Genomic DNA, 27,555 nt, shown 5'->3' with positions numbered 1-27,555 from the left:
ACACTCTACATAAAAAGCCAAGGCACACTGATATCTAAAGAGTGTGCATTCTCCATTACTGGAATGGGATTTGGGGAAGAACACTAGGAGAAAAATGACCTGTTTATGTGATACAGTGACATGAGTGAGACATGCAGGATGAAACTGGGACACTATCTTATAGAGAAATGCAGGATGAAATGCATAGTTGAACCTTGTCTTTGAAGAACGCAGGGGAGGTTGGGGCTTGAAGGGTTACTCTGTGGGGCAGGAATGTGAATACTTAAGGACTTAAGGGTTGCCCGAAGTCCTTCGGATTACGTAGCCTTGAATCAGTTTGTTCTGTGAAGAAGCTATCAAAAGGGGAGTTCTTCTATGGTATTTTGGACCTCAGCTGGGAGTCCCAATGTCTGGAGCCAGGCGCTCCTGTCATGGAAATAGTCATAGCTATGGTGCATGTTGCAGAGTCCGCAGAATCCAGGGCATCTTGGTGGAAAGTGCAGGTAACCATTCTGCCCTCCTCTAAGATTGTGGAAAATTCTGCAGAAGCATCTACTGGTAGCAGCTCCAGAAACTTGACCAAGGAGGCAAAGGATTTTTAAGAATCCCTGCTTAGCACTGCGCATTCAGTGACAACATGAACCTGGAACTCCCCAATCACATAAGCATTGTGGTCAAAGAGGTCCAGCTTCTCCGGTATTCCTTACGATTGGTGGCATCCAGCAACAGTGTCCCCGGCTAAGGGTAAGTAAAAAGGTGTTCATATCCTTTTGACGGACAAAATATGGGCATTGTACCCTCTTCACTGTTGGTGATATAGATGCCAGAGACTGCCAAAGCACCTTAATAGTGTTAGCAACTGTCTTTATTGGGGCAGAGCCACTCCAGAGAGGCTTTCTGGGGTCAGCTTCTCCACCAGAGGGTTCAACTCCTCTGTAACCTCCTTGGAGTATAGATTGAGGTTCTGTGCCACCAGGTGAAGGAGGCCTTGATGAGCGTTGGCATCCATTGCAGGGAGGGAAGTGGTCATCACTGCTACTGCCTCGGGGCACTGGGTCCTCCAGTCTCTCCAACTATTTGCTGGCTAGTGTTATGGTATATTGAGCTGACATCATTAGTGTTTTGCTGTACTCTAGCCAATACCCCCAACACAAATATGTGAGGGCTGGGCTGTACGTGCCTAGACATGACCTTTACCCCAGGATGTCTGGAAAATGAAGCAGCCAATAGAGTCCCACAGGATACAGATTCCACCTAAGTTACCCTGGAGCAGATCCCACTGGATCCAGAAGAGCCACTGCTTGGGCCCCAGCTAATGGAGAGATCATGACATCTGTGGCGTGTTGCTCTGGAATGAGTGCTGGGATCTGGAGCTATGTCTACTCCACCTAGAGACACTGGATTCCATCTCCGAGTCCAATAAGTATTCTCATGCTGACCAGAATGGGGAAGAAGTCAACAGTGCTGGGGATTAATGCTTCAGCGTGGAGGAGCTGTGACTCAGCATTGCCTGTTTCCTCCAATGCCTAAATGGAGGAGGTCCCACCATAGTTACCGTGAAGGACAGGCACGTCGGTGCTCATGTAAACACAGGTAACTGTGCTATGGTATGTGGTGCCAGCATCAGCACCATTATAGTCAATGTCACATTCGGTGCCAAGGCACAAACCTCAAAAGGCTGAGGTGCCAGAATGCTGAACCTAGGAACTGCATCAGCTTGATCAAGTCCCTGGTTGCCCAGAACATGTCAGCTGTGGAAGAAAGACTCAGGTCTTCTTCCCCACTTCTTCCAGCACTGGGGAGTCGACTCTCAGAAGACTCAATGGCCCCCTGGGAACAGCTGGAATAGACAGCTGTGTGACCAGTGAGTAAGGTGTAGGGTGAACCAACTGAGGACTCCCCTTGCCCCAGCCCAATGACATGCTGTGCTGGTGAGCAGCCCCTAATCAGCCTTTGCATCTTGCTCAGCACTGGCGATTAAGAGTGATGCAGCATGCTGGTAACGGGCCTTGATGTCAGTGCTTCCTGGTAGCATCCTTCTTTGGCACTGGTGAAGGCCTCTGCATGCACTTACCTGCCCGATAACCCACCCCCAGGCACTTAGGACAGGAGTCCTGCACATCACTACATGGCATACATTTCAGACACTTTTTACAGGACTTACAGACCTGAGACCGAGTCATGACCCAGTCTGGTGAAAAAAAAAAGGGATGGGGAAAAACCTATAACCAATAAACCTCAGTAAATTAAAACTAACAAGAGTAGGAAAAGAACTACAGGAAGAGGTGGCTAAGTTGAGGAGTATCCATGCCCATCTTCAACAGCAATTCCTTGAGAGTATTCATGCGCAGATATCCAAGACTGAGGAAGCTATCCAGTTACGGAGGACTGCTGGCACACCACCGGAGGAGAAGGAAATGGCTTTGTCACATGGAGGATACTGGAAGCTATTATTTCTGGCAGCAGGCAGTGCTCCATTCCTGCTGCCAACCCACCCATCAAGGTGGTGGTGAATTATTATTCTACACTGGCAATGCAAGATAAAAATTACACTAAGGCGTTCGAGGAGGAGCCATATACCTCCAAGACTGGGAAGGCTGCAGCCATTACTCCCAAGAGGAAATGTAGTAGGTGGTTGGAGGCTCTCCTCTGAGAGGGACAGACACACCCATCTGTCACCCAGATATGGCATCCTGGAAGATATGCTGTCTATCAGAGACCCATATCCAAGATCTTATAGAGAGGAACTGAAGAGGAACATCTGGTTCTCTGAATACTCCTCCATGCTACTCATCCATTTGGACATTAATGATACTGCAAGGTATGACCGTAGCAAATGAGAAGTGAATATACAACTTCTGAGATATGGGTGAAAAGAGACTGGAGCACAGATGGTATTCTCTAATTATTCTGATCAAAGTTAGGGGCACAAGCAGAGATGGATGTATCCTGGAAGTGAATGCCTGGCTGGGAAGATGATGTTGCCAGGAGGGCTTTGGCTTCCTTGACCACATGATGCTGTTCCAGGAAGAGGCACTTCTAGGCAGAAATGGGGTCCACTTATCAAGGAAGAGGATGAGAGTATTTGGACACAGATTGGCTAACCTAGTGTGGAGGGCTTTAAACTAGGTTTGATGGGAACAGATGGCCAAAGCCCAAAGATAAGTCAAAGATAGGGAGACAGGTCAGAAATTGGGAGGGGACGCATAGGCTTTAATAGCAGAGATAAGAGAGACACAAGACAGAACTAGGGGCCAAAATCAAATCAGTATCTTAACTGCCTGTATAATAATGTGAGAAGTATGAGGAATAAGCAGGAAGAACTTAAAATGCTAGTAAACAGACAACTATGACATAGCTGGCATCACAGAGATATGGTGAAAAATATGCATGACTGGAATATTGATATATAGAAGGGTACAACTTGCTCAGGAAGAACAGGCAGAAACAAAAGGAAGGAGATGTTCCCATATTAAAATGTATACACTAGGGGTATGTCTAAACTACACCCCTCTGCTGAAAGGAAGGATGTAGATTAGGCACATCGGTATTGCAAATGAAGCAGGGACTTAAATATCCCGTGCTTCATTTGAATAAAAATGGCTGCTGCTTTTTGCCGTCACAGCACTTTGCCAGCAAAAAGCGGTAGTCTAGACAGGGATCGGTTGACAAGGAAAGTCTTTTCTGACCGATCCCTTATGCCTTGTGCAATGAGGTTTACCTAGAGAATTACAGACAATCAACTTCATTTCTGTACTAGGAAAGAAAACTGAGCAAATAACTAAACAATCCATTATTAAACACCTAGAACATGGGTTCCCAAACTGGAGGGCGTGCCCCCCTGGGGGGGAGGGGTGTGAAGAAATTCCACGGGGGGGAGGGAAAGAGGCAACCCATCCTCCTCTCAATCCCCCCTTCCCCTTCAAGTTTTGCTGCTATTTGTGGGGGGGGGGGGGGGGGGGGGGGAGAGGGTTTCTCAAAAATCAAAGAGGGGGCATGACGCCGAAAAGTTTGGGAACCACTGACCTAGAAGATAAGGCAGGGGTGGACAAGAGGCTGTCAGCAGGCCAGATTTGTCCCTCCAAGCTCTTTCATCCAGACTGCAGCAGCTCCCAGATGTGCCCCTTAACACATTGCCTGGGAGTCGCTGGGGAAGCACAAGCCCTTTCAACTCCTGCTATTTAAATGGATTGTGCCTGCTGGAAGGCTGCTAGGCAACACATTAGCAGCCACCCAGAGGGCACAAGCCCTTTAAATAGAAACATTTTAAAGAGCTTGCGCCTTGCAGGCAACACGTTAGCGGTGGGGCTAAGATCTGCGAGCCCGTTCAACTGCTTCTATTTAAAGGGCTCATGCCTTCCCCGCAGTTGCTAAGGTGTGAGCCCTTTAAGTAGAAGCATTCTATTTAATAGTGGCTCACAGCTCCTGGACCCATCGGTAATCCACTGCTTGCGAGACACTGAGGAGGTGCACACCCTTTCAACTCCTGCTACTTAAGGGTCTCGCTCCTTCCGCCCAAGGCCCTGCTCTTTCCGGTAGGGCCCGCAAGCACTTCCGAAACTTATGAAGTGCTCCCCCCCTTCAAAAATTATTGCCCAACCCTGTAATAAGATCATAAGTAACAGTCAGCATGGATTTGAAAAGAACAAATCACATCAAAACAACGTGATAGCTTTGTTTGATAGGATAACAAGACTTGTGGGTAAAAGGGAAGTAGAAGATGTGGTATACCTAGATTTTTTTTATATACTCTCATATAACCTTCCCATTAACAAACTAGGGAAATGCAACCTAGATAAGGCTATTTTAAGGTAGGTGCGTAACTGGTTGGATAACCATTCCCAGCAAGTAGTTATCAATGCTGAAAGGGCATTAACAAGTGGGATTTCTCCAGGGATCACTTCTGGGACCAGTTTTATTTAATATCTTCATCAGTCATTTAGATAATGGCATAGAGAGTTTGCTTATAAAGTATGCAGATGATACCAATCTGGGAAGGGTTGCAAATGCTGTGAAGGGCAGAATTATAATTCAAAATGATCTGGACAAACAGGATAAATGGTCTGAGAAAAACAAAATGAAATTTAACAAGGACAAATGCAAAGTACTACACTTAGAAAGGAACAATCAGCTTCCACATACAAAACAGGAAATTACTGCCTAAGAAGGAGTACTGAAGAAAGGGATCGAAGGGTCATAGTGGACTGCAAGCTAAGTAGGAGTAAAAAATGTGATACTGTTGCAAAAAAAGCAATCACCGCTTTGAGATGCATTAATAGGAGTGTTATAAGCAAGACATGAGAAGTAATTCTTCTGCTCTACTTTGCACTGATTAGGCCTCAACTGGAGTACCGTGTCCAGTTCTGGGAACCACATTTCAGGAAAGATGTGGACAAATTAGAGAAGGTCCAGAGTAGAGATGTGAAGGATTAGTCGACTATCCGATAAGCAAATGCTTCTATCAGAGACAGCAAGGGCGGGGGAGGCGAAAGGGAGGGAGATGAGGGGGTACTTCAAAGCAGCAGTGCCATGTGAAGCCTTGAGCCAGACCTCAGGCTTCACGTTGCGCCCACACTTTCAAACTTTGCATGAAGCCTGGGGACAGCTCAGCTGTCCCCCTGCTGCACGCAGCATTTTACAGAAGCATCGCCACGTGAAGCCCGGGATCAGTGGGGGAGTCCCCAGCTGACACCGGGCTCCACAGGGTGCTGTTGCTTTGAAATGCCATGAGGCGCCTGATGCCAGGCTCCCTGCGGTGTTTCCAAGCAGCAACGCCACACCAAGCCCAGTGTCAGCTGGGGAGTCCATACAGTGCTTTCTAGGACTGCTACTACATTTCAAAGGCAGACGCGCTCTATCAACTAATTGAATAGTCGATGCAAAATGCATCGACCATTTGATTACTCAACTACTTGCAATTTTACATCCCTAGTCCAGAGAAGAGTAACAAAAATGATTAATAGTCTAGAAAAAAATGACCTATGAGGGAAGACTGAAAGGACTGGGCTTGTTTAATCTGGAAAAGAGAAGGACATAACAGCTTTAAGTACCTCAAAGTTGGCTACAAGGAGGGGGAGAAAATCATTCTCCGTAACCTCTGATGATAGGACAAGAAAAATTGGGCTTAAAATTGCAGCAAGGGAGGTGTAGCTTGGACATTAGGAAAAACTTCCTAACTGGCAGGGTGGTTAAGCACAGAAATAAATTATTTGAAGGGGGTGAGCATCAAGAAGAGACAAATTGTTTAGGAATTATTTTACCTCTTCAGGAGATCCATTAGATTCTGGAATGGATTCCCAATGTTGGAAATACCATGACATGGAAAGTTTAAAATTAGACAAACCATTCAAAATATCATAGGTGACCTGCAGTACATAGTTTTGTGCATACTAACCTAACTGCTATTTCAATTTAAGTTCAAGTCATAAATGTTCAGCACCAATCAGCATTTGATACAGGGCAAGAAAAAAAAAAACTAAAAATTTTCTCATCTAGAAATCAGGATAGCACTTATTTTTTTTAAAAGTAGTAAGACAAGTTTATGAAGGAATACCTGAATCTCTTATTCTATTCATGGAATAGCCCTTAAGAAATTACTTTAATTTAGGTCCTTCTTTACCAAGTATTTTACTTCTATTTTGCACAAAAGGTGAAAGGTATTCTCTAACGGAATATTCAGATATTTGTTCTACAATCCTTTGTGGGGTTCTGAATACCTGCTTTTGAGCAATCCAATACAAAGTAGAGGGAGATAACTCTACAGGATTTTATTTTCTTGTTTTTTGAGCAATGACAATGTTTTTCTGGAAGCACTAAGGAAAAGGGAAGGATAAAGTTAAGCACTAGATAAAAATGATCAGTGGAGTATGGATGTTTCATTCCAACTCCAATACCTCTTAGGCAATCCTGATTTGATGATCTGACTAGTTTACACCTGAAGTCTTGAGGTGTTTCTTCTCTTCTGATATAATCGGGGCGAGGATTTTCAAATGTTTATTTGTTAGAGAGCCTTTTTTTGGTGCAACTTCTCCCACTCATGATTTAAATAGGGAGATCTACAAAAGATTAATTATTTCATGCAATGTATCCAGTGCTTGAATTTATAAAAAATAGAGTTGTGTAATTAGTCTGACGGTATCTAAAATTTCTAGAAGTGGATTATTCTTTTAAACTTTTACTTTTGTAATGTTACAAATACTCCTAGGTTCAACACGTATATAAATAAAAGTAGACCAACTGTGGTTCGGTGTTGACACAATAAAACTAAGGAACAACACTCTTCTGCAAATAAAGGATAACACTTTCCCAATCTCAGCCTGTCAAAATAATTAAGAAGCACATAACTAATGGAATAATATTAAGGCTTCCAGATCTCTCTTTCCTAGTAGCATGTCATGCCTCTGTAGAATTAAAAGGCTCACACCTCATCTGCATTATTTTCCACTAACAGCCTTTACTTTCTCATATCACCACACTATAAATAGAGGAAGGAAATCAAAATAATTGCTGGTTGATATCAATAGTGCACAGTTCTAAAAAATGTCAAACTACTGACACACAATCCAAAGAGTTTCTTGAAAATTTTGGTTGCTCAGTTATTACAAACATTAATAGAACACAAAATAAATAGCACAATTTGTATTCCTGAGTTAGCTAGCTGCCTGGAAATGGTGATAATCATTGATTTCTGACATATAACACCTAGTTTATATCTTCCCATTGAATTCTATAGCTCTTTCATTTCGTTTTCCTAACACCCCATACTTCCTTAATAGTCTCATCTTTGTGTTATGGAATGATTTTCCCTCAACTATCAGAATTCCTGGACTGTGCTGCTGAAAAAAGTTCAGGGTTCTTTTCCCCAAAGAGAGGCAAGAGAGAAGTAGTTCACTGTATGTGTTAGTATGTGAAACAGACCCCATAAATTAACATTCAAGTGTTTATATTTGTGTCTTCTTACCACAAAAGAAGAGTATATTGAAAAAGATAGTAACAAATAACAGAAGAATATCTTACTTAAAAGACAAACTGTGAAACTGGGTGTCAGAGACCCGTAGATAACTGAACCAGATTAGACTATAAACTTCTCAGGCTAGGGCACGGGTCAGCAACCTTTCCAAAGCGCCATGCCAAAATTTAACCCTCCTGCCCTGGGCCTTGCTGCTCTCCTGAGAGGGGTATGTGTGCTCTCTCCACTGTGCGCCGCGTGGACCACCTGAATCAATGCAAACCTTTCCGCACACTACCAGTTGCTAATAGAAACTCACTGTTAATTACATAATTACGCCTGAGCCATTTTGCTAGTGCTGCAGCTGGGGAGAACAGTTATTACTAATAATAATTAAACAGATTAAATGTTTTAATGTTCTCATGTTAGTTTATCAAAGTTCATTTTAAATAAAGTAAAATATTATGTCTAACACAAAAGGTTTCAATATTTTCTTTATTTATGGTAGGGATGGGGAACCTTTTTTGGTCCGGAGCCACTGACCCACAGAAGAACAAAAAAAATCAGTTGGGGACCACAGAAGTGAGAAGAAAAACACTCCTCCCAAAACCTCCAATGCCTCACTCTTCTGGCACTCCAGCGCCCACCAGGTGAGAGGAAGGGACAGGGACGACTGAGGTTCAGGGCTGCCCAAAGGCCAGATTTACTTTTCTGGGGTTCCAAAATTAGTGGATTTTGAGGATCCCTTTAGGCTCTGGGGTGGCAACAAAAATGAGGGGTTCAATGTGTGGGACAGAGCTGCCAGCGAGTGGGATAGAATTGCAGGACGAGGTGAGGACGGCAGGGTCTGGGAGTTTGGCAGCAGGAGAGGATGTGGGGTGGGGGTACAAGAGGGAGTTTGGGGACGGGAGGGAGTTGGGGAGAAAACGTGAGGGGGTGATAATCCAGCCAAATAGCTAGTTGGGGAGGGAGGCAAAGAAAACTGCGACTTCTGCAAATTAAAATTGTATCCCCACCTCATCTTTCCTCTGCTCTAGCCTCGCTCCCATCAGTGCCATGAACCCCCCCACTTGCCCAAGTCTGATCCCCTGCATCACCTCATGCCCCTCAGTGCAACCCGTCTCCTCCTATCCCCTCCCCCACATCCCTGTGCCCCCAGTGCATTCACCAGCAGGGTAGTAGCACTGGGGTAAGGAGAGGGGGAAAGAGATTAGAGATTCTTCCCTGCCCAGACCAGCCCTTTGCCTGGAGACTGAAGCTCTGAGGCAGGAAGAGCCTGGGATTGCCCAGGGCTGGCTCCAGCCCAGCCAGACACAGAGGGGCGCTGGGAAAGAGGCTTCCCAACCCTGTACACAGCCCATGGGGAGCAGGCCTTACCACGTGTGCAGCCACCCAGCCCTGCCCCTTCCCAAAGCAAAAAGCCTGTAGCCAGGAAAGCGGGTGCTGATTAATCCCTTAGCTTCTGGGAGTTGCACGCCCAGGCTGGGCAACCCTGGGATGCATATGCACCTCTCCCACGCTCCCCAATAGGAAGCCGGACCTAGTGCTACAGCCTGCAGCTGCATGGCAGAGGCTGGAGTGCAGCATAAGCTCCTGGTTGCACAGGGGGGAGGGGAAGGGCTGAGCTCCCGCCCCGGGTAATCAGCTCGTGTGCTGCTTGTGGCACACATGCCAAGGGTTGCCGAACCCTGAGCTAAGGACAGTCTTTTATTTTGTATCTCAAACCAAGCACCTATTCTGTACATTTGATTGCTAACCAACTACAAGAGCTGGTCAAAGCATCATGTGCCATTGTGGACAAAAATCAAGTTTACCTTAATTTTACATTCTTGAATTTTGTGGTGGTTTCCATTATGAAGAGTTGCTGGAGTGATTATCTCTTTGTCAGATCTATTAAGCTTGACTTCATTAAGGATTTCACCTCCATAATCACCCAAGTGGTACCTGAAAGTTATAAAAGTGGACCATTACACATTTTAATGGGAACATCATATTATTAAACAAATAAGCTGTACAACAAATACAATTTTCAGTTTTCTTAGTTTTACAGTGAGATTTAAACCTTCAACTAAGCAAAAAAAATTCAAAACTAAGGTATACGTACATTAGTAGTAGCTTGATTTACAAAATGTGTTACAATACATGTGAGATAAAACAAAACTTTTATTTAATGCAGTATTTTATAAATATTTAAAGTGGGGGCTCTCATAGTTAACTTTACCTTTTTTCCACAACTTCTAATGTTAAATGTAACAACTCCCGTTTTGTTTTCTCTCTTCGCTTAATCATTTCCAAAATTGTTATGGCTCTACTAAACTCTCTTCTTAATTTCAACATCTTTTCATAAGAGGCTTCATCATTCTTTCGATTCTATTAAAATAGATAGAATATTAAGAGTTTAAAACAAAAGCAAAATCTGGAAGATGTAAATGGCATCAGTTTAACAAAATATTATACACTGTAGCCCTGTGGGTCAGAATGCAGAATATGAACCAGTGAATCCTTGCAGAAACCTTTCACAAGAATAGTAGGGGGCTGTGCCTTCTGCTTGCTGCGCTCGCCAACCCCTCTTGTGGGGGGTAGGCAACCCTGGCTCTCCCTCTGGCCACCGGAGAAGGCTGGATTGTGGCTGTGCCAGCCCAGGCCGCTTCCCCCCCCACCCCTGCTAGCCTAGGGCCCCTTCTCTCCCTCCTACCCCACCAGCCCGGGTCCCCTTCTGCCCTGCACCTGCCCAGGCCCTTCTCCCTTTCTAACCCTTCCCTCTCCTGGCTACAGAGCATGCCAAGCCCAGTTCTAAACATGGTTGCTGAGGAGGCCCAGAGTGCCTGCCTGCCCCATGTGGAGCACAGTGAAGTGCAAGTAGTGCTGTGTGCACACTGCGCTCTGGGCACTGAAGCCTGCTGAGGTGGGGAAAGCAGCAGCACAGGGAGCTGATCCCATCCTCTCCCCCATGCAGTCCTGCCTGCGCTGCTCACTGCCCCAGTCCTGCCTGCAGAGCTCAGGGCTGCCTGTCCACCTGCTGGGAGCAGAAAGGAAAGAGCAGACATGTTGGTGTGGCGGCTCCCCTGGGTGGTTCACGAGTGCTCTGGCAGCTGCAGTAAGTGCAGCTGCTGGGGAGAAGGTGAGTCTCCACAGGGGCAGCCGGATTCCAGGAGGTTGGGCTCCAAGCTCTGGATCCAAGAGCCTGGGAGCGGGGAAACGCCCAAGAGCTCGTTGCTGACATATAAGCCTGGCTGTAGGGAGCCCTGCTCCATGCACCTGTCCCCAGGCTGCTGACCCAAGCACCGTACCCTCTCTCCTGCCCTGCCCCGAGCTGTCACGGCTGCAATGTGAGGTCTGCTGGCTACTGAAAGCCCTCTGGATGGGGTGCAGGAAGGGGAGTAGGGGCTTGGTTTAAAATAGCAATTCCAAGAGGAGAGGGGAAGCAGCGAGGTCAGGCTCAAGTTGGAAGAGGGGGAAGGAGAAGGAGAGAGAGAGGGGGAGGAGGCAAGCAGAATGCTGAGTGACATGATGACGTCACTCTGTTGTCCCACAGGAAAAACTTTTTAAACTAGTGCACCAAACCATAAGTACAAATACAAAAAAGAAAGATCAATATTTCTGTAAAATCATATCCTACACTAATTTTTTTTCTTCATTAAAGCTCCAATCAAGTCAATGGAAATTTATATAAATAAAGAGCTGAGTATTTGGCCAAAATATATTGCTTACCTAGATTGTGCAAGTGTTGAGTTTTACTATATTATGATATTTGCTTAATGTTGATAACATCATGGAAAATTGAGGACTTTATAGTTCCAGCTGTAACCAACCTAATCTAGTGATGCTGATCTGTATTGTTGTTGTTCCTCTGTCTCCCACAAACAGGTTCAAATAAATTGTGGTACAAATCGGATATAAAGTCATTAGTATGTGAGAATAACTACATCACAATCTAGACTTCATATTTGTATTTTACCTGCATATATACACAAACCCAAAAGGTAAAAGTTATTTATAAAAAGTATAACGGATATTCTTATCCAGATAACTGAAAACTAACTTTATTTTACCACTTGTAAGCATGAGCAGTTTGAATTTAAATCCAATTTATTGTACATTATCTTGTGCCTTTAATTTACAGAAAATATGGACACAATTTTCCCTACTGAAATTATCTACACTGTGTATGTCTGAAGCAAATACTCCTCACATTGCACTTCAACTTAGATAACTATTGAGACTATAACTATGTTCCAGCTAAAAATGTAATATATTACAAGCATCTTATATTAATAAATTATGTGTATTATCAGGGCTCAACAATTAATGTAATTTACTCGCCCGAGGCAAATAGATTACAAGCCAGCACAGCCATGCAGCGCAGTCAGTGCATGCACAGCGTGCCAAACCGCGTGGCTGGCGAGCGGGGCTCGCCGCGGTTTGGCGAGTCCTGTGTATTATACATGGAAAGCGCATTAGTTGTTTAAATAGCCTACATTGCTGTATTAACATTTAACTATTAGCCCCTTTGTTCTTGATTTAAAGATTACTGATCTATGAACTGTCCCTAAATTTGATTTTCATTACACAGGTTCCACAATATGCCTGGTCATTTTCCAAGGGAAGAAGAGAAAGGGGCAACAAAACTGCAGGTCAATGGCCTTACAGAACCCTCCATCTTAGCTAGAAATCTTGCCTTAAAAGGGGAGGAGGGTTTTATATTTAATAGGCAAAACTGTTGGTTTAAAACTAGTTATCTTGATTTCCATGTCTGTAAATTCATCAGTCTAGCCTAAAAGCATGTAAGCCAGCCAGGTTTAAATCTGGTCTTTTCTACCATAACATTAAATCAGTCTTAAGGTTTATTTGGGAGAAAATCTCCAACTAGGATCCAGCCTTAACAAAAAAATTTTGAGGTTGGTTACAAAAAATATGTCTCTTCTCATAGGTCTGCATATGTCTAGGTATAACCTGAAGCACTTTCTACAGTCCTTTACTGAACAACTGTGGTGTTTGCCTAATCAAAAGAAAATCACACAATCTAATTGGATAGCCTCTTAGGTACCCATACTGTCTCCAAGCTGAGGGGACAGCTATTATAATAAATGATGTTAAATGCAAGCCAGTTTGTTTCTGAAGAAATAGGATTACCTTTGTTTTACTCTGTTACAAATATGCTCCTAAATTATGGAATGTAACAGAAAGCAGAATATCATAAACATGAGCTGTCATCTGACTTAAGGAGATGTGAATCTTAACAGTAAAAAAAGTTAAAATAATGAATATAAAAGATGAAGCATGGGAAACTAGACAGACAGGTTGAGAACAACTCCATCTGCAAATACAGATGTGGTGAACTGGGATTTCAATGGGTATCACTTACGATGGTTCAGCACCCCTTCCCCCTCAAAAAACCACACCTGCAAAATTTCTGTACGTTAGGAAGAAGGTGCCAATCTTGTAACGATCAATCTATGGATTGGTAGATGTATTGAGCATGAGAAATTTTGCTTAAAATCCATTCATATGCTCCATGGTAAGCTGTACATAAACTCTATCAAGGAATAAAATCACAGAATTGAAAGAGACCTCAAGAGTTTCTGCTCTAATGGCAGGACTAAGCATTATCTAGGCCCAGGGTCAGAAACCTTTCAGAAGTGGCATGCCAAGATTTAATTTATTCACTTCTATTTACAGATCTGCATGCCAGGAGGAGGAGGGGGATGGGGCAGGATGGGTACTGTGATGATATTTTCCGAAAAGCTGCAGCTAGGGAGAACAGTTTAATTTAAATTATTAAACAGATTAAGCATTTTAACATTCTCATTTTAATTTATTAAACTTCATTTTAAATAAAGTAAAATATTAATGTATGTCCATGAGCAACGGTTTCAATGTTTTCTTTATTTATAGCAGGAGTGGGGAACCTTTTTTGGATTGACCCACTGACCCACAGAAAAATCAGTTGGGGGCAACACAAGTGAGAAACAAAAAAACTCCTCCAAAACCCCCCCAATTCCTCACTGACATGGCCCCCAACTAAGATACCTCACTCCTCTGATGCTCCAGCCTCATGGGCTGAGGGGAAGGGACAGTGCTTCTAGTCACTGACTTTTTCCTAATATCCAACCTGAACCACCCTTGCTGCAATTAAGTCCACTGCATCTTGTCCTATTCTCAAAGGTTAAGAACAATTTTTCTCCCACCTCTTTGTAACAGCCTTTCATGTACGTGAAAACTTCTTTCCCTTTTTAGTCCTCTCCAGACTAAACAAACCCATTTAAAAAAAACAAAATAAAATGAGGAATCTTGTGGCAACTTAGAGACTAACAGATTTATTAGGGCATAAGCTTTCGTGAGAATTTGCTCACATCTTTCCTGAAATGTGACACCCAGAACTGGACACAATACTCCAGTTGAGGCCTAATCAGTAAGGAGCAGAGCAGAAGAATTATTTCTCAAGTTTCGAGTCCCCTGCCAATACATCCCAAAATTATGTTTGTTTCTCCCCCTGCCGCCCCAATAGTGTTCCATTATTGACTCATTTAATTTGTGATCCACTATGAAACCCAGATCTTTCTGCAGTATTCTTTCCTAGGCAATCATTTCCCATATTGTGTGGTGTGTAACTGATTGTTCCTTCCTAAGGTGGAGTACTTTGCATTTCTCTTTATTGAATTTCATCCTTTTTACCTCTGATTATTTCTCCAGATTGTCCAGTTTATTTTGAATTTTAATTGTATCCCCCAAAGCGTCTGCAACCCCTCCCATGTTGGCATCATCCTCAAACTTTATAAGAGTACTCTCTATACCGCTAACTAAATCACAAGTGAAGATATTGAAAAGAACTGGATCCATAACTGATCCCTGCAGGACCTCACTTGATATGCCCTTCCAACTTGACTGTGAACCACTGATAACTACTCTCTAGGAACAGTTTTCCACCTGTTTATGCACACACTTTATAGTAGCTCCATCTAAGTTGTATTTCCCTAGTTTGTTTATGACAAGGTCATATGAGACAGTACCAAAAGTGTTATTAAAATCTAGGTATACCACATCTATTGCTTTCCACAAGACTTTACCAAAACAGGTTGGTTTAATATTATTTGTTCTGGACAAATTCATGCTGTCACTTACTACCTTATGATCTTCTAAATCCGGAGTGGGGAACTTCACTCCTGGGGCCAAATGCAGTCCCCAGCTTGCCTGGATCTGGACCCTCCCCCCCCCCCGCATTGGGGAGCGCACACTGGCACTTCAGCCCGTTACCCCTTGCCTGACTGATTTTTCTGTGGGTCAGCAGTCCCCAACCCAAAAAGGTTCCCCACCCCTCCTCTAAACTTCTACAAATTTACTGCTTAACTATTTGCTCCATTTTCTTTCCAGGTAGTGAAGTTAAGCTGACTGGTCTGTAATTCCCAGGGTTGTTTTCTTTTTCATAGACTGGCACTATATTTTTCTTTTCTCTCCCATGTTCCATGACTTTTCAAAGATAATGGCTAATGGCTCATATTTCCTCAGTCAGCTTCCTGATTATTCTGGAACATATTTCATCAGGCTTTGGTGATGTAACTTGTTCTTTCCCTACTTCACCCTCTCATCCTACCTCATTTCCACTGGCATCTTAGATGTCCAAACACTACTATCTTTTTGGGTAAAAAAAGAAATTAAAAAGTCACCCTATATTTTCTGAAACATTTTAAGGTGTAATTCTGTAGCAGCTTTGAGTAATGTTTAATTGAGTTTTTTTAATTAAACAAGAAGATAAATTCTACCATTTGTGCAATGTTTTACTCTAATGTTAAATTCAGTTTATTTTACACTGCCCTTTAAATTTTCAGTACACGATATGTTTTTGTAAGGAAAATGCAACTCTACACTGCTGAAATTGTCTGGAGGAATATGGATGTTTAGGAACAAATGGAGCCTTTGACATCCAAGAAGAATAGGATATTGTATGAGGGGTTTTTTTGCACCCAAGAAACAGTTGAAAAAAAGATACATTGCCACTTTTCCTCCCACTTGTGGACAGGACAAGGAGTCTTATTACTTATTTCTTCACCTCTTATCAGTTGCATCGTAACCCTCTACCCAGGGGCAGCCAGGGAGGCTAGGCAAACTAAGCAGTTGCCTAGGGCACTGCTGGCCCAAGCGCCCGATGATGACGTCACGGCCATTGACGGCCGTGCAGGCGGGGGCACCGATCGCGCCTTCTGCCTGGGGCGCCAGCTGCCGCAGCCAGCCTCAGGCCACTCCTGCCTCTACCGCCCAACAACAATGGATAAGCATGTCAAATAAATGTTCTACTGAAATGATCAGGTACTGCACAGGAAACTGACTGCAAAACCACAAAAGATGGTAGGGGTTCTAAAGCACAAAAGCAGCTATTTTTATTTTTAGGAAAGAGTCTAGCTTACAAATTGATTGCGTCAGTTTAACAAGGCCATTAGTTAGATACTACAATGAGCAGGGCTTGACGAGCAGCAGCAAAAACCGCTTGTCAGCCCCGTACTGGGCATGCGCAAGAGCCGCATTGCGCATGCGAGCACCGCAAATGAATGAATACGCGCCGCGTATCGTTTGTCGAGCCCTGACAATGAGGAATGTAGTACAAAAACATTAGTTGATAGATTACTAATTTTAAGAATATTATGGGGTTATCCTACAAGGCGCTGAAGCCTTGTGGTCTCTGCTGGACTGGAACCATAGCATGACGCAGGATGCAGCCCAATACTCATAAATTACCTTTCGAGTCTGCATTTTCTCAGTTCTCCTCCGAAAGGCAACATAAGGGTCATTATTTGTGGAACCGTCTCTTTTTTCTTGTTTGATTTGAGGGATAAGGGATGGCCCCCTGCAGTTCTTACGTTTTCTCACCCAGTAGTCATAGACAGCTTTAATAAGATAATCATCCTCATTTAGCAGCAATTTAGCTTCCTGAAGTGTTACAAGCTGAAAGAAAACACAAAGATGTAATTCAGTAGAAATAGCAGTGAGAAAGTCATTTATAATCTCCATTCGTACTTTTTTCTAAAGTTTAGATAAACCTAAGCTTAGATAAACCTAAGCTTTACATTGAAAGACCTGATTTGCAGTGAATCATGAAAGTAATGTACTCAGCCTCAAAAGGAGTTCTCTGGCAATGGCATATGAGGAAGAGCTAAGACTACCACCCACACCGAAGGTAAAAGACCATGACAGACATCAGCAAGAGATTTTTTTTTAAGTGATACTAGTGGGCTGCGCATCCTGCTCACTGCACTCGCCAATCCCCCTCTCGCGGGGGATACACAGTCCCAGCTCTGGCCCCACCTACCAGAAAGGGCCAGGCTGTGGCTGAACCAGCCTGGGACCCTTCTCCCCACTGTCAGAGTGGGCCTCTTCCTTTCCTCCTCAACCCCCTGCTATGCAATCCCCAGCCCCCTAGTCTTGCTCCCTATCCCCCGCTCGCCCCCAGGCAGCCTAGGCCCCCTTCTCCTCCTCCCTACCCCCTGCTGTGCCAGCCCAGACCCACCCCCCTTCTTCCTCTCCAACTCCTGTGAGCCAGGGTCCCTTCTCCTTCCCCCTCTCCCTCCCTCCCCTCCCCGGACATGGCATAGACTCATAGACTTTAAGGTCAGAAGGGACCATTATGATCATCTAGTCTGAACTCCCTGCCCCCCCCCCCCCGAACAATGCAGGCCACAGAATCTCACCCACCCTCTCCTAGAATAATCTTCTCACCGATATCTCAGATATTGAAGTCCTCAAATGGTTTAAGGACCCCAAGATGGAGAGAATCCCCCAGCAAGTGATTCGTGCCCCATGCTACAGAGGAAGGCAAAAAACCTCCAGGGCCTCTGCCAATCTACCCTGGAGGAACATTCCTTCCCGACCCCAAATATGGCAATCAGCTGAAGCCTGAGCATGTGGGCAAGACTCACCAGCCAGACACCCAGGAAAAAGTTCTCTATAGTAACTCCTATCATCCCACCATTGGCCTATTTACCACTGATAGTGAAAAGTCAATTAGTTGCCAAAATCATGTTATCCCATCAAACCATCCCCTTCATAAACCCATCTAGCTTAATCTTGAAGCCAGATAGGTCTTTTGCCCCCACTACTTCCCTTGGCTGTTCTAGAACTTCACTCCTCTAATGGTTAGAAACCTTTGTCTAATTTCGAGTCTAAACTTCCTAATAGCCAGTTTATATCCATTTGTTCTTGTGTCCACATTGGTATTAAGCTTAAATAATTCCTCTCCCTCACTGGTATTTATCCCTCTAATATATTTAAAGAGTGCAATCATGTCTCCCCTCAGCCTTCTTTTGGTTAAGGTAAACAAGCCAAGCTCCTTGAGTCTCCTTTCATAAGACAGGTTTTCCATTCCTCGGATCATCCTAGTGGCCCTTCTTTGTACCTGTTGCAGTTTGAATTCATCCTTCTTAAACATGGGAGACCAGAACTGCACACAGTATTCAAAATGGGGTCTCACCAGTGCCTTGTATAACAGCACTAACACCTCCTTATTTCTACTGGAAATACCTCGCCTAATGCATCCCAAGACCGTATTAGCCTTTTTCACGGCCATGTCACAATGGCGGCTCATAGTCATCCTGTGATCAGCCAGGACTCCTAGGTCCTTCTCCTCCTCCGTTACTTCCAACTGATGTGTCCCCAGCTTATAACTAAAATTCCTGTTGTTAATCCCTAAATGCATAACCTTAAACTTCTCACTATTAAATTTCATCCTATTGCTATCACTCCAATTTACAAGATCATCCAGATCTTCCTGTAGGATATCCCGATCCTTTTCTGAATTGGCAATACCTCCCAACTTTGTGTCATCCGCAAACTTTATTAGCACACTTCCACTTTTGGTGCCGAGGTCAGTAATAAAAATATTAAATAAGATTGGTCCCAAAACTGATCCCTGAGGAACTCCGCTAGTAACCTCTCTCCAACCTGACAGTTCACCTTTCAGTATGACCCACTGTAGTCTCCCTTTAACCTGTTGCTTATCCACCTCTCAATTTTCATATTAATCCCCATCTTTTCCAATTTAACCAATAATTCCCCATGTGGTACTGTATCAAATGCCTTACTGAAATCGAGGTAGATTAGATCCACTGCATTTCCTTTATCTAACAAAACTGTTACTTTCTCAAAGAAGGAGATCAGGTTGTTTGGCACCATCTACCTTTTGTAAAACCATGTTGTAATTTGTCCCAATTGCCATTAACCTCAATGTCCCTAACTACTTTCTCCTTCAACATTTTTTCTAAGACCTTGCATACTACAGATGTCAAACTAACAGGCCTGTAGTTACCCAGGTCGCTTTTTTTCCCTTTCTTAAAAATAGGAACTATATTAGCAATTCTCCAGTCAAATGGTACAACCCCTGAGGTTAGAGATTTATTAAAAAATTTTGCAAATGGATTTACAATTTCATGTGCCAGTTCCTTTAATATTCTTGGATGAAGATTATCTGGGCCCCCCGATTTACTCCCATTAAGCTGTTCCAATTTGGTTTTTACCTCGGATATTGTAATATCTACCTCCATATCCTTATTCCCATTTGTTATGTTGGCATTATTCCTAAGCTCTTCATTAGCCTCATTAAAGACTGAAGCAAAGTATTTGTTTAGATATTGGGCCATTCCTAGATTATCCTTAACCGCTACTCCATCCTCAGTGATTAGCGGTCCCACTTCTTTTTTTTGTTTTTTTCCTATTTATATGGCTATAAAATCTTTTACTATTCGTTTTAATTCCCTTTGCAAGGTCCAACTCTACATGACTTTTAGCATCTCTCACTTTGTCCCTACATGCTCTAACCTCAATAAGGTAGCTTTCTTTGCTGGTCCTTCCCATATTCCACGCCTTATATGCTTTCTGCTTTTTCTTAATCACCTCTCTGAGATGCTTGCTCATCAAGCTTGGTCTAAAACATCTGCCAATAAATTTTTTCCCCTTTCTTGGGATACAGGATTCTGATAGCTTCTGCAATTGTAACTTAAAATAATCCCAGGCCTCCTCCGCCTTTAGATCCATACGTTCTTTAGTCCAATCCACTTCCCTAACTAATTTCCTTAATTTATTCAAGTTAGACCTTTTGAAATCAAAAATCCTAGTCTCAGATTTATTTTTGTTTATCCTTCCATTTAGTTTGAACTGAATTAGCTCATGATTGCTCAAGCCAAGGTTGTCCCCTACAACCATTTCATCTATGAGGTCCTCACTACTCGCCAAAACCAAATCTAAAATGGCATCCCCCTTGTTGGTTCAGCAACTACTTGATGAAGGAATTCATCAGCTATCGCATCTAAGAAAATCTGAGCCCTATTATTATTACTAGCACTTGTTCTCCAGTCTATATCTGGAGAGTTGAAGTCTCCCATGATTACGCAGTTTCCATTAGTATTTACTTCATTAAAAACATTATAGAGGTCTCTATCCATATCCAAATTAGATCCTGGTGGTCTATAGCACACCCCAAGCACTATCCCTGGGGAGGATCTAATAGTTTTCTTCCCCAATTTGATTTTTGCCCAGACAGACTCTCCCCCATGCAGGCCTGCCTGCGCTTCCCACTGTCCTAGCCCTGCCTGTAGAGCCCAGGGCCGTCCGCCCACCCACTGGGAGCTGAGGGAAGAAGCAGACAAGTTGGTGCGGCAGCTCTGTGATGCTCTGGCAGCCGCAGTAAGAGCAGTCACTGGGGAAGGGGTAAGTTTCCACGGGGGCAGTCAGACTCCAGGTAGCCGGGCACCTCACTCCAGCTCCCCAAGAGCCTGGTGGCAGGAAAGCTCCCAAGAGCTCTCTGCTGGCATGTAAGCCTGGTTGGGAGCCGTCCTCCTATCACCTGTCCCCAGGCTGCTGTCCTGAGCACTGTACCCTCCCCTCCCCTCCCCCTCCCCTGTACTGTCACAACTGCAGTGTGAGGTCTGCCAGCTACTGTGCCATGTTTCTTGGCATTGAAAGTCCTGTGAATGGGGGTGGAGGAAAGGGAATAAGGGCTTTGTTTAAAATAGCAATTCCAAGTGGCATGGGAAAGCAGTGAGGTCCTTCTCAAGTTGTGGGAGAGACCGGGAGAGATGGGGAAGAGGCAGGTGGGATGAAGAGTGATGTGATGACATCTCCCTGGCTCCCCCCCTCCCCTGGAGGAAAAACATTTTTATATAGAGATAGATTTCCATAATAACCTCTGCTATTTAGCTAGTACTCATTCCAGTCAGAATGGACACAGCTACCATGTGCTTGCAATCTATAAGAGTGGAAAGACAGCAATGTCAAAAAAGGGAAGCCAGCAATGCTGTCCTTACACTACTGCAGGCTACTCAACTTTGAAAGCCCGGGGGGGGGGGGGGGCGCCACAATGCTACATCACATGCCGAGAGCCGCAACTTAAATGCGGTTGCATATACATGCAAATATATATGTAAATATATGCAAATAGCTTCTTTCACACTGACAGCATGAATACAAAGATTAAGGCAATACTACACAACACCCAGGCCCCATTTAAGTCAGTCAGTTGTTATTAACAAAATGACATTTTCACCCAATTTCCACACATAAGACAGCACTTTTAATGAGGAATGACAGTCCAGGAATTAAACAATTAAAACACATATCAACGGAAGATCATTATGTTGACTACTTTTTTGTTTTGGCTCCCACCCGTGGGCTGCATATTGAGCCCTGTGTAAACCCAAACCGCACTCTGGGCCACAAACAAATGGACTGTGGGCCGCACGTTGAGTAGCCTTGCACTACAATTATATGAATCCATTCTACCTGGAATGAATACTTACCTTAGTGGTCACATACACATGCTCATATAGCATCATCAGAGAAAAGTATATGCATTTCATCTACATACAAATATATATTAAACTTTCAAAAGGCCATTCTATCTACTAATATGAATAACATTTTAGAAATTCTAAAATACTCAGCTTTTATTCCTTTGGTTTACTTTATTAACCTATTAACCTACATTACCGTAAAAGGAGAGACATCCATCATGCCGTCTGACACAGAGAACATCTGAGAAGACTTGAGAGATTTCTAGGGGGAGACAGGCCCCCAGCCTCACCTACAGCCCTAACCCATCCCTCTGAGGCCCTGCCTCCACCATGGGGAGGAGAAGAGCGAGCATGCACCCCAGCATTCCCGGAGCAGCGAGTAAGGAAGAGGATGCACGTCCCGAGCCTCCCTAAACCCCAGGAGGAACAGGGAGAGAGGAAGTGGCCTGAGGCAGCCCAAACCTCCCCAGCTCTAGGAGCAGTGGGGAGGGAGGAGGCCACATGTACGTCTACCATCACAATGGGATAGGTAATGCTAGGGGTGTTTTAAAATATCAATTGTACTTTGAGATCAGGATTTCTTATTTAACTTTTGTTTTCTCTACTGTACCAGGAAAATGGATTTCTGGCCAGTCCTACCTGCTAATTACATTTCTACAAGGGCTCCAAGCAATATGGACACGAGGGCAGGGGGAAGGGTTCTTTTACTTAATCAGGCAGTTCTTCAAATTTGCTGACAAAACAATTTGGCATCCTTTTTCTCTTCAGCTTGCAACTGACCCTCACTGAACAGCTTTTATCTTCATTAACAGGACCCACATTACAAATAAAATAAAAAGTTACCCAGCTTTCATAACTATTATTCTTTGTATTGCTCACATCCATGAACATGCACAGTCATTGGAGATTTCTGCCATAGCAGTATCTTTAGGGCTGGCTGTATCGCCCCCATGAGTGCCACTTTTATGTCTATCAGGCACTGCAGACCCTATGGCCTCTTGTTTCCTTCTTGTTGACAACTCTGACCAAAGGGTAGGAAACTGAATAATGGAATGGACATGAACAACATGTTGAAAAGCAACAGTTATGAAAGGTGGGTAACATTTTTTTTTCCTTTGAGCTTGCTCATGTCAATTCCTTTGTAGGGAGATTTACAAGCAGAATCCTTGGAGCTGGGCTCAAAGTTCACAGCCTTGCAGATTGTAGCATAGCTCTGCCAACGTCATCACAAGCTTGCTGGGTCAGTGCAATAATGGAATGTGAACTTGTGGACAGAAGACCAGGTCACAACATGACAGACTACTTGGATCGGCACCTATGCCAGGAATAATGATGGTGATGATGCCTGTTTCTTAGTGGCCTGAGCCATTAAAACTGCCAGCAGGAGTATCTTTGCCAGCTTATAACAGTAATGAATGCAGGCTGGGATTCAGGATGAGATCCTCTACGTAGATATAGGGTGACTTTTCATCCTATTTGTCACTGCGAGGAACAGCTGTAATAACTTACAGAACAGTTTTGTTCTATGTAGAAAGCCAGCACTCACCTGATGTCCAGAGCGTGACGCCTCCATTCCTCTTCCGATGCATGGGACACTGCGTAAAGGACCAGTAAAAATGTATCCTGACCAACATGAAACAGACATAACTTTGGGTAGGAATCCTAGGGAGGTAGCAGCTGCACCTTGTTCTTGAAGAAAACTGTATAGAGTTGTTCCAAACTGAGCACCCGGATCTCTAACACCCTATAGGCTGATGCTATAGTAAGCAAAAAGGAGATCTTCCAGGACAGCAGGAGGGGGGAGCAGGAAACCAAGGGTTCAAAAGGAGGACCCAAGAGTCTGGACACCACAAGATTCAGGTCTGCAGGGGGGAATGGATCACTAGGGCTGTTGCTACACTTCAAAGACAGAGCCACCCTATCAACAAAATGCATCAACTATTCGGAAGCTTCAGGGGGTAGCTGAGTTAATCTATAAAGTGCTAGTAGACCATTTGTTGTTTTTTAAGTTTATCCTGTACAGACTAACAGAACATGTAGACGGTAACATGAGCTTTTGTGGGACAGCCCACTTCTTCAGATGACCAGACATCTGAAGAAGTGAGCTGTGCCCACGAAAGCTCATGATACCATCTACACGTTTTGTTAGTCTATAAAGTGCTACCAGACCATTTGTTGTTTAAGTTCATCAACTATTTGATTAGTTAATTACCCGATACTTAACATCCTTAATTAGCGTATGCCCTTCCAAGGCCCTAACTCAAACTTCAACACTTAAAAGGTACTCAGCACTAAAGATAACTACAGGCAGTCCCCGAGTTACGCGAATCCGACTTACGTCGGATCCGCAGTTACGAACGGGGCCCTCCCTCTCCCTGGTCTCCAGGAGACCAGGGAGAGGAAGCAAAGCGGCGGAACACGCGGGCAGCGGACAGCCCAGACGCGTCTGGGATGTCCGCTGCCCTAGTGTTCCGCCGCTTTGCTCCCTGTCTCCCTGGTCTGCAGACCAGGGGGACTGGGAGCAAAGCAGAGCAAAGCCCCAGCTGCTCTGCCCCAGGCGTCCCCAAGTCAGCTGCTGCTGAAACTGACCAGTGGCTGACTACAGGAAGCCCCTACCCCGGGCTTCCTGGAATCAGCCGCTGATCAGTTTCAGCAGCAGCTGACTTGGGGATGCCTGGGGTTCTTAAGTTGAATCTGTATGTAAGTCAGAACTGGCGTCCAGATTCAGCCGCTGTTGAAACTGATCAGTTTCAGCAGCGGCTGAATCTGGACGCCAGTTCCGACTTAAATACAGATTCAACTTAAGAACAAACCTACAGTCCCTGTCTTGTACGTAACCCGGGGAACTGCCTGTATATACAAGCCTAAAGCCATAATGTCCAAAATAAGGAAAACCACAAATCTTTAACAAGCGAGGAAGATCAACGGAGGTGGCAAGAAGAAACTGAGAAGATATAAGGCAGCACCTGATATACCAGCACAAGTGCAGCATCCAAAGAGGTAACACAGCAAGCCCTGGCAGATTATGGCAAAAATTTCTGATAGCTGAGTAGATGGGTGTGTGCACACATACAATGAAATTGACATGAGCAAGTACTCAAAGAACTAAAATAAAAAATATGTACCAACTAGGATTCCTAGGTAGATTCCACAGTTTGGAGAGTCCTTACAGAAATAAAAAAAACATTTTATAGGTAGGATCAAACTTGTTTCTGCTTATGGAGATCCAACAATCTAGAGATTGGTTTTTACCTAGTAGTTCCTAACACTCATATGAAGTGAGGCTAATTCATGAAGTCAGTTAGAAAATCCTTGCATTGCAGTACTCTGAAATTGTACACCCCAGAGCATTAGCAGAAGCTTGAGAATTCACAAAATGGTCCATGAAGTTACGCAGAAAGTATCAAAAAGCTGCTTGGCATTTCCTCTATACAGACACTCCCCAAGAAGAAGTCAGATAAAGAGCAATTCTTAATGACACCAGGTGACACAAAGTCATCTGATATATGCACACTTCTTTAATACATTCTCAAATCCAGTTAGGAAGGACCAACTAAAAGTGAGCTGCTCTTTCTTGGCTAGAAAGCGGGGGGGGGATTTGAACCACTGACTTCTTTGACTTCGTGTAGGTAAGATTTCAGGATCACAGTGACATCCAGAAAATGCCAAGCTCTTTAAATATTAAAGGACAGCATAGGCCTAAATGGAAGGAAAGTAATGTCAAGATTACTGTGCAACTTATTTGAGACATAAACCTGTGAACCAAGAAATGTGCACTGTGGAATACCAATCAGGGAAATCATGATGAGAGGACTGAAAGTTCATCCTAATTATGGTCACCCGGCAGGTTATTTTAATGGAGGAACAAAGAAGAGTAACCAGTGCCACGGTTTTACCAGAGATAAACGCCAAGAGTTTGAAGCACAACACTGGTTCCAAGGAGTAATTATTATTTGTTTAGCCAAAATCTGTTCCAACTGCTCTGAAAAAATCTGGCCACTACTGGAACTCACCCAATGTGTCTCTTCAGTACTGACAACTGAACCCTGCTTTCTCAACATGCGGAGACACAAACCCTTTGCTAGTTAAAAAAAACAACAACAAAATTTTAGGGAACAGAGCACCATTTTGGCTTTTTACATCATAGCATTGGTACAAACCAAGACTATTCCAGCTAGAGTTGTGGATTCTGTAAGTAAACAAATTTCTTGATCTCAGCTAAGCGTCGGCCTCACTTTGAGAGATAGCCACAAATGGTTCAAAGGTAGCTTCTCATAAAACAGTATTTTCAATGTGGTTTTCCTTCAGTAGCAAAATGAAACAGCCCTTGAGATATCAAGTCCAAAAATAGATGGCCCTTGTTGATCATCAATTGACTACCTTAACCTGTAAAGCCATGAAAGAAACACTAGAATTTACGCTTCTTCTGCTCTACTCTGCACTGATTAGGCCTCCGTTGGAGTACCATGTCCAGTTCTGGGCACCACATTTCAAGAAAGATGTGGAGAAATTGGAAAGGGTACAGAGAAGAGCAACAAAATGATTAAAGGTCTAGAAAACATGACCTATTAGGGAAGACTGAAAGAATTCTGGTTGTTTAGTTTAGAAAAGAGAAGATGGAGAGGGGATATGATAGCAGTTTTCAAGTATTTAAAAGGGTGTTACAAGGAGAAGGGAGAAAAATTCTTCTCCTTAGCTTCTGAAGATAGGACAAGAAGCAATGGGCTTATATTGCAACAAGAAAGGTTTCAGTTGGACATTAGGAAAAACTTCCTAACTGTCAGGGTGGTTGAACACTGGAATAAATTGCCTAGGGAAGTTGTGGAATCTTCATGACTGAAGATATTTAAGAGCAGATTGGATAGACATATATCAGGGATGATCTATGGTGCTTGGTTCTGCCGTGAGGGCAGGGGACTGGACTTGATCTCTCGAGGTCTCTTCCAGTTCTAACATTCTATGATTCAACTCCCTTTACTTTTCAACACAATCCTTGGGGGATCCACTTAATCAATTGTTTTACAGTTCAGTCCATCTACTTGCAAATTCACAGCTCCTTCCAGGACAGATATTGTTAAGACTCTGAGATTCTTCCTCATTTATTCTAAAAGAACATCCTTCTCTCATTCAAGTTCTGTTCCTAGCGAGCATCAGGCACATAATAAACAAGAACATAAACATTCTTTTAAAATAAAGGACTGATTATATTGGAGATGATCTTCTAGAATAACATTAGTTTATTCACTTGACACTGATCCATCATATTATAGGTTTATTATTATAAACTTGAAACAAAAGAGGACAACAGTGTCTTTAGAATTACCTTTCATTACTGTAATGTAATTTACTATAAATTTGGCAGGGCTTGCCTGTCTGTGTGTTTTCAAAAACTCCTCCTAAATGGTAACAGCTAGGACCACCAAATTCACTACACAGCTTAATAACTTAAAGCAAGGTAAGGGTTTGGTTGTGCCATTAAATGGGATGTGCCTGGAATGAGATTGCTTCTCATAATATCATGTAGAAGAGACAGAATCGCCAGGCAGGTGAAAGAGGCTGGCTGAGGGTGAGCCCCTCTGGACTGTCACAGCACCATGTCTCCCACATACCCCAGGTGCCCTTTAAGGAGGCGGGGGGGAGCAGAAGCCCTCCACCCCAATTTGTATGGGGAAATTGCAGCTGTTCCCCTGCATCAGGGATTTAAATAAAGTGCATACATTTTCATTTTATTTTCCACATCCAAAATTAACCGGAGTCAAGGATGAGTAAATCTTCTAGTATAAACTGTTTAAGAAATTTCTAATATATGTTTTGCATTTTAGGATAAACATTCAAATAGTAAATTATCACGGTCTG

General features: G+C 43.6%; 1 protein-coding gene across 1 annotated transcript in view; it reads right to left on the bottom strand.

Moving 5' to 3' along the window:
- The window catches only part of EPC2 (enhancer of polycomb 2), a 125,143-nt gene that overhangs the window by 40,685 nt on the left and 56,903 nt on the right, over positions 1–27,555 (bottom strand). The window contains exons 4-6 of the mRNA XM_006135681.3: positions 16,658–16,864; positions 10,149–10,297; positions 9,742–9,871 (exon numbers count right to left, since the gene is read on the bottom strand). Of these exons, the coding sequence (XP_006135743.1) occupies positions 9,742–9,871; positions 10,149–10,297; positions 16,658–16,864 (486 nt within the window). The remainder of the gene's footprint in view (positions 1–9,741; positions 9,872–10,148; positions 10,298–16,657; positions 16,865–27,555) is intronic.

This window comes from Pelodiscus sinensis, chromosome 7, assembly GCF_052426305.1.
Source record: "Pelodiscus sinensis isolate ZL-2025 chromosome 7, ASM5242630v1, whole genome shotgun sequence".
Taxonomy (NCBI): Eukaryota; Metazoa; Chordata; order Testudines; family Trionychidae; genus Pelodiscus; species Pelodiscus sinensis.
This window is presented reverse-complemented; position numbering and strand designations above follow the sequence as displayed.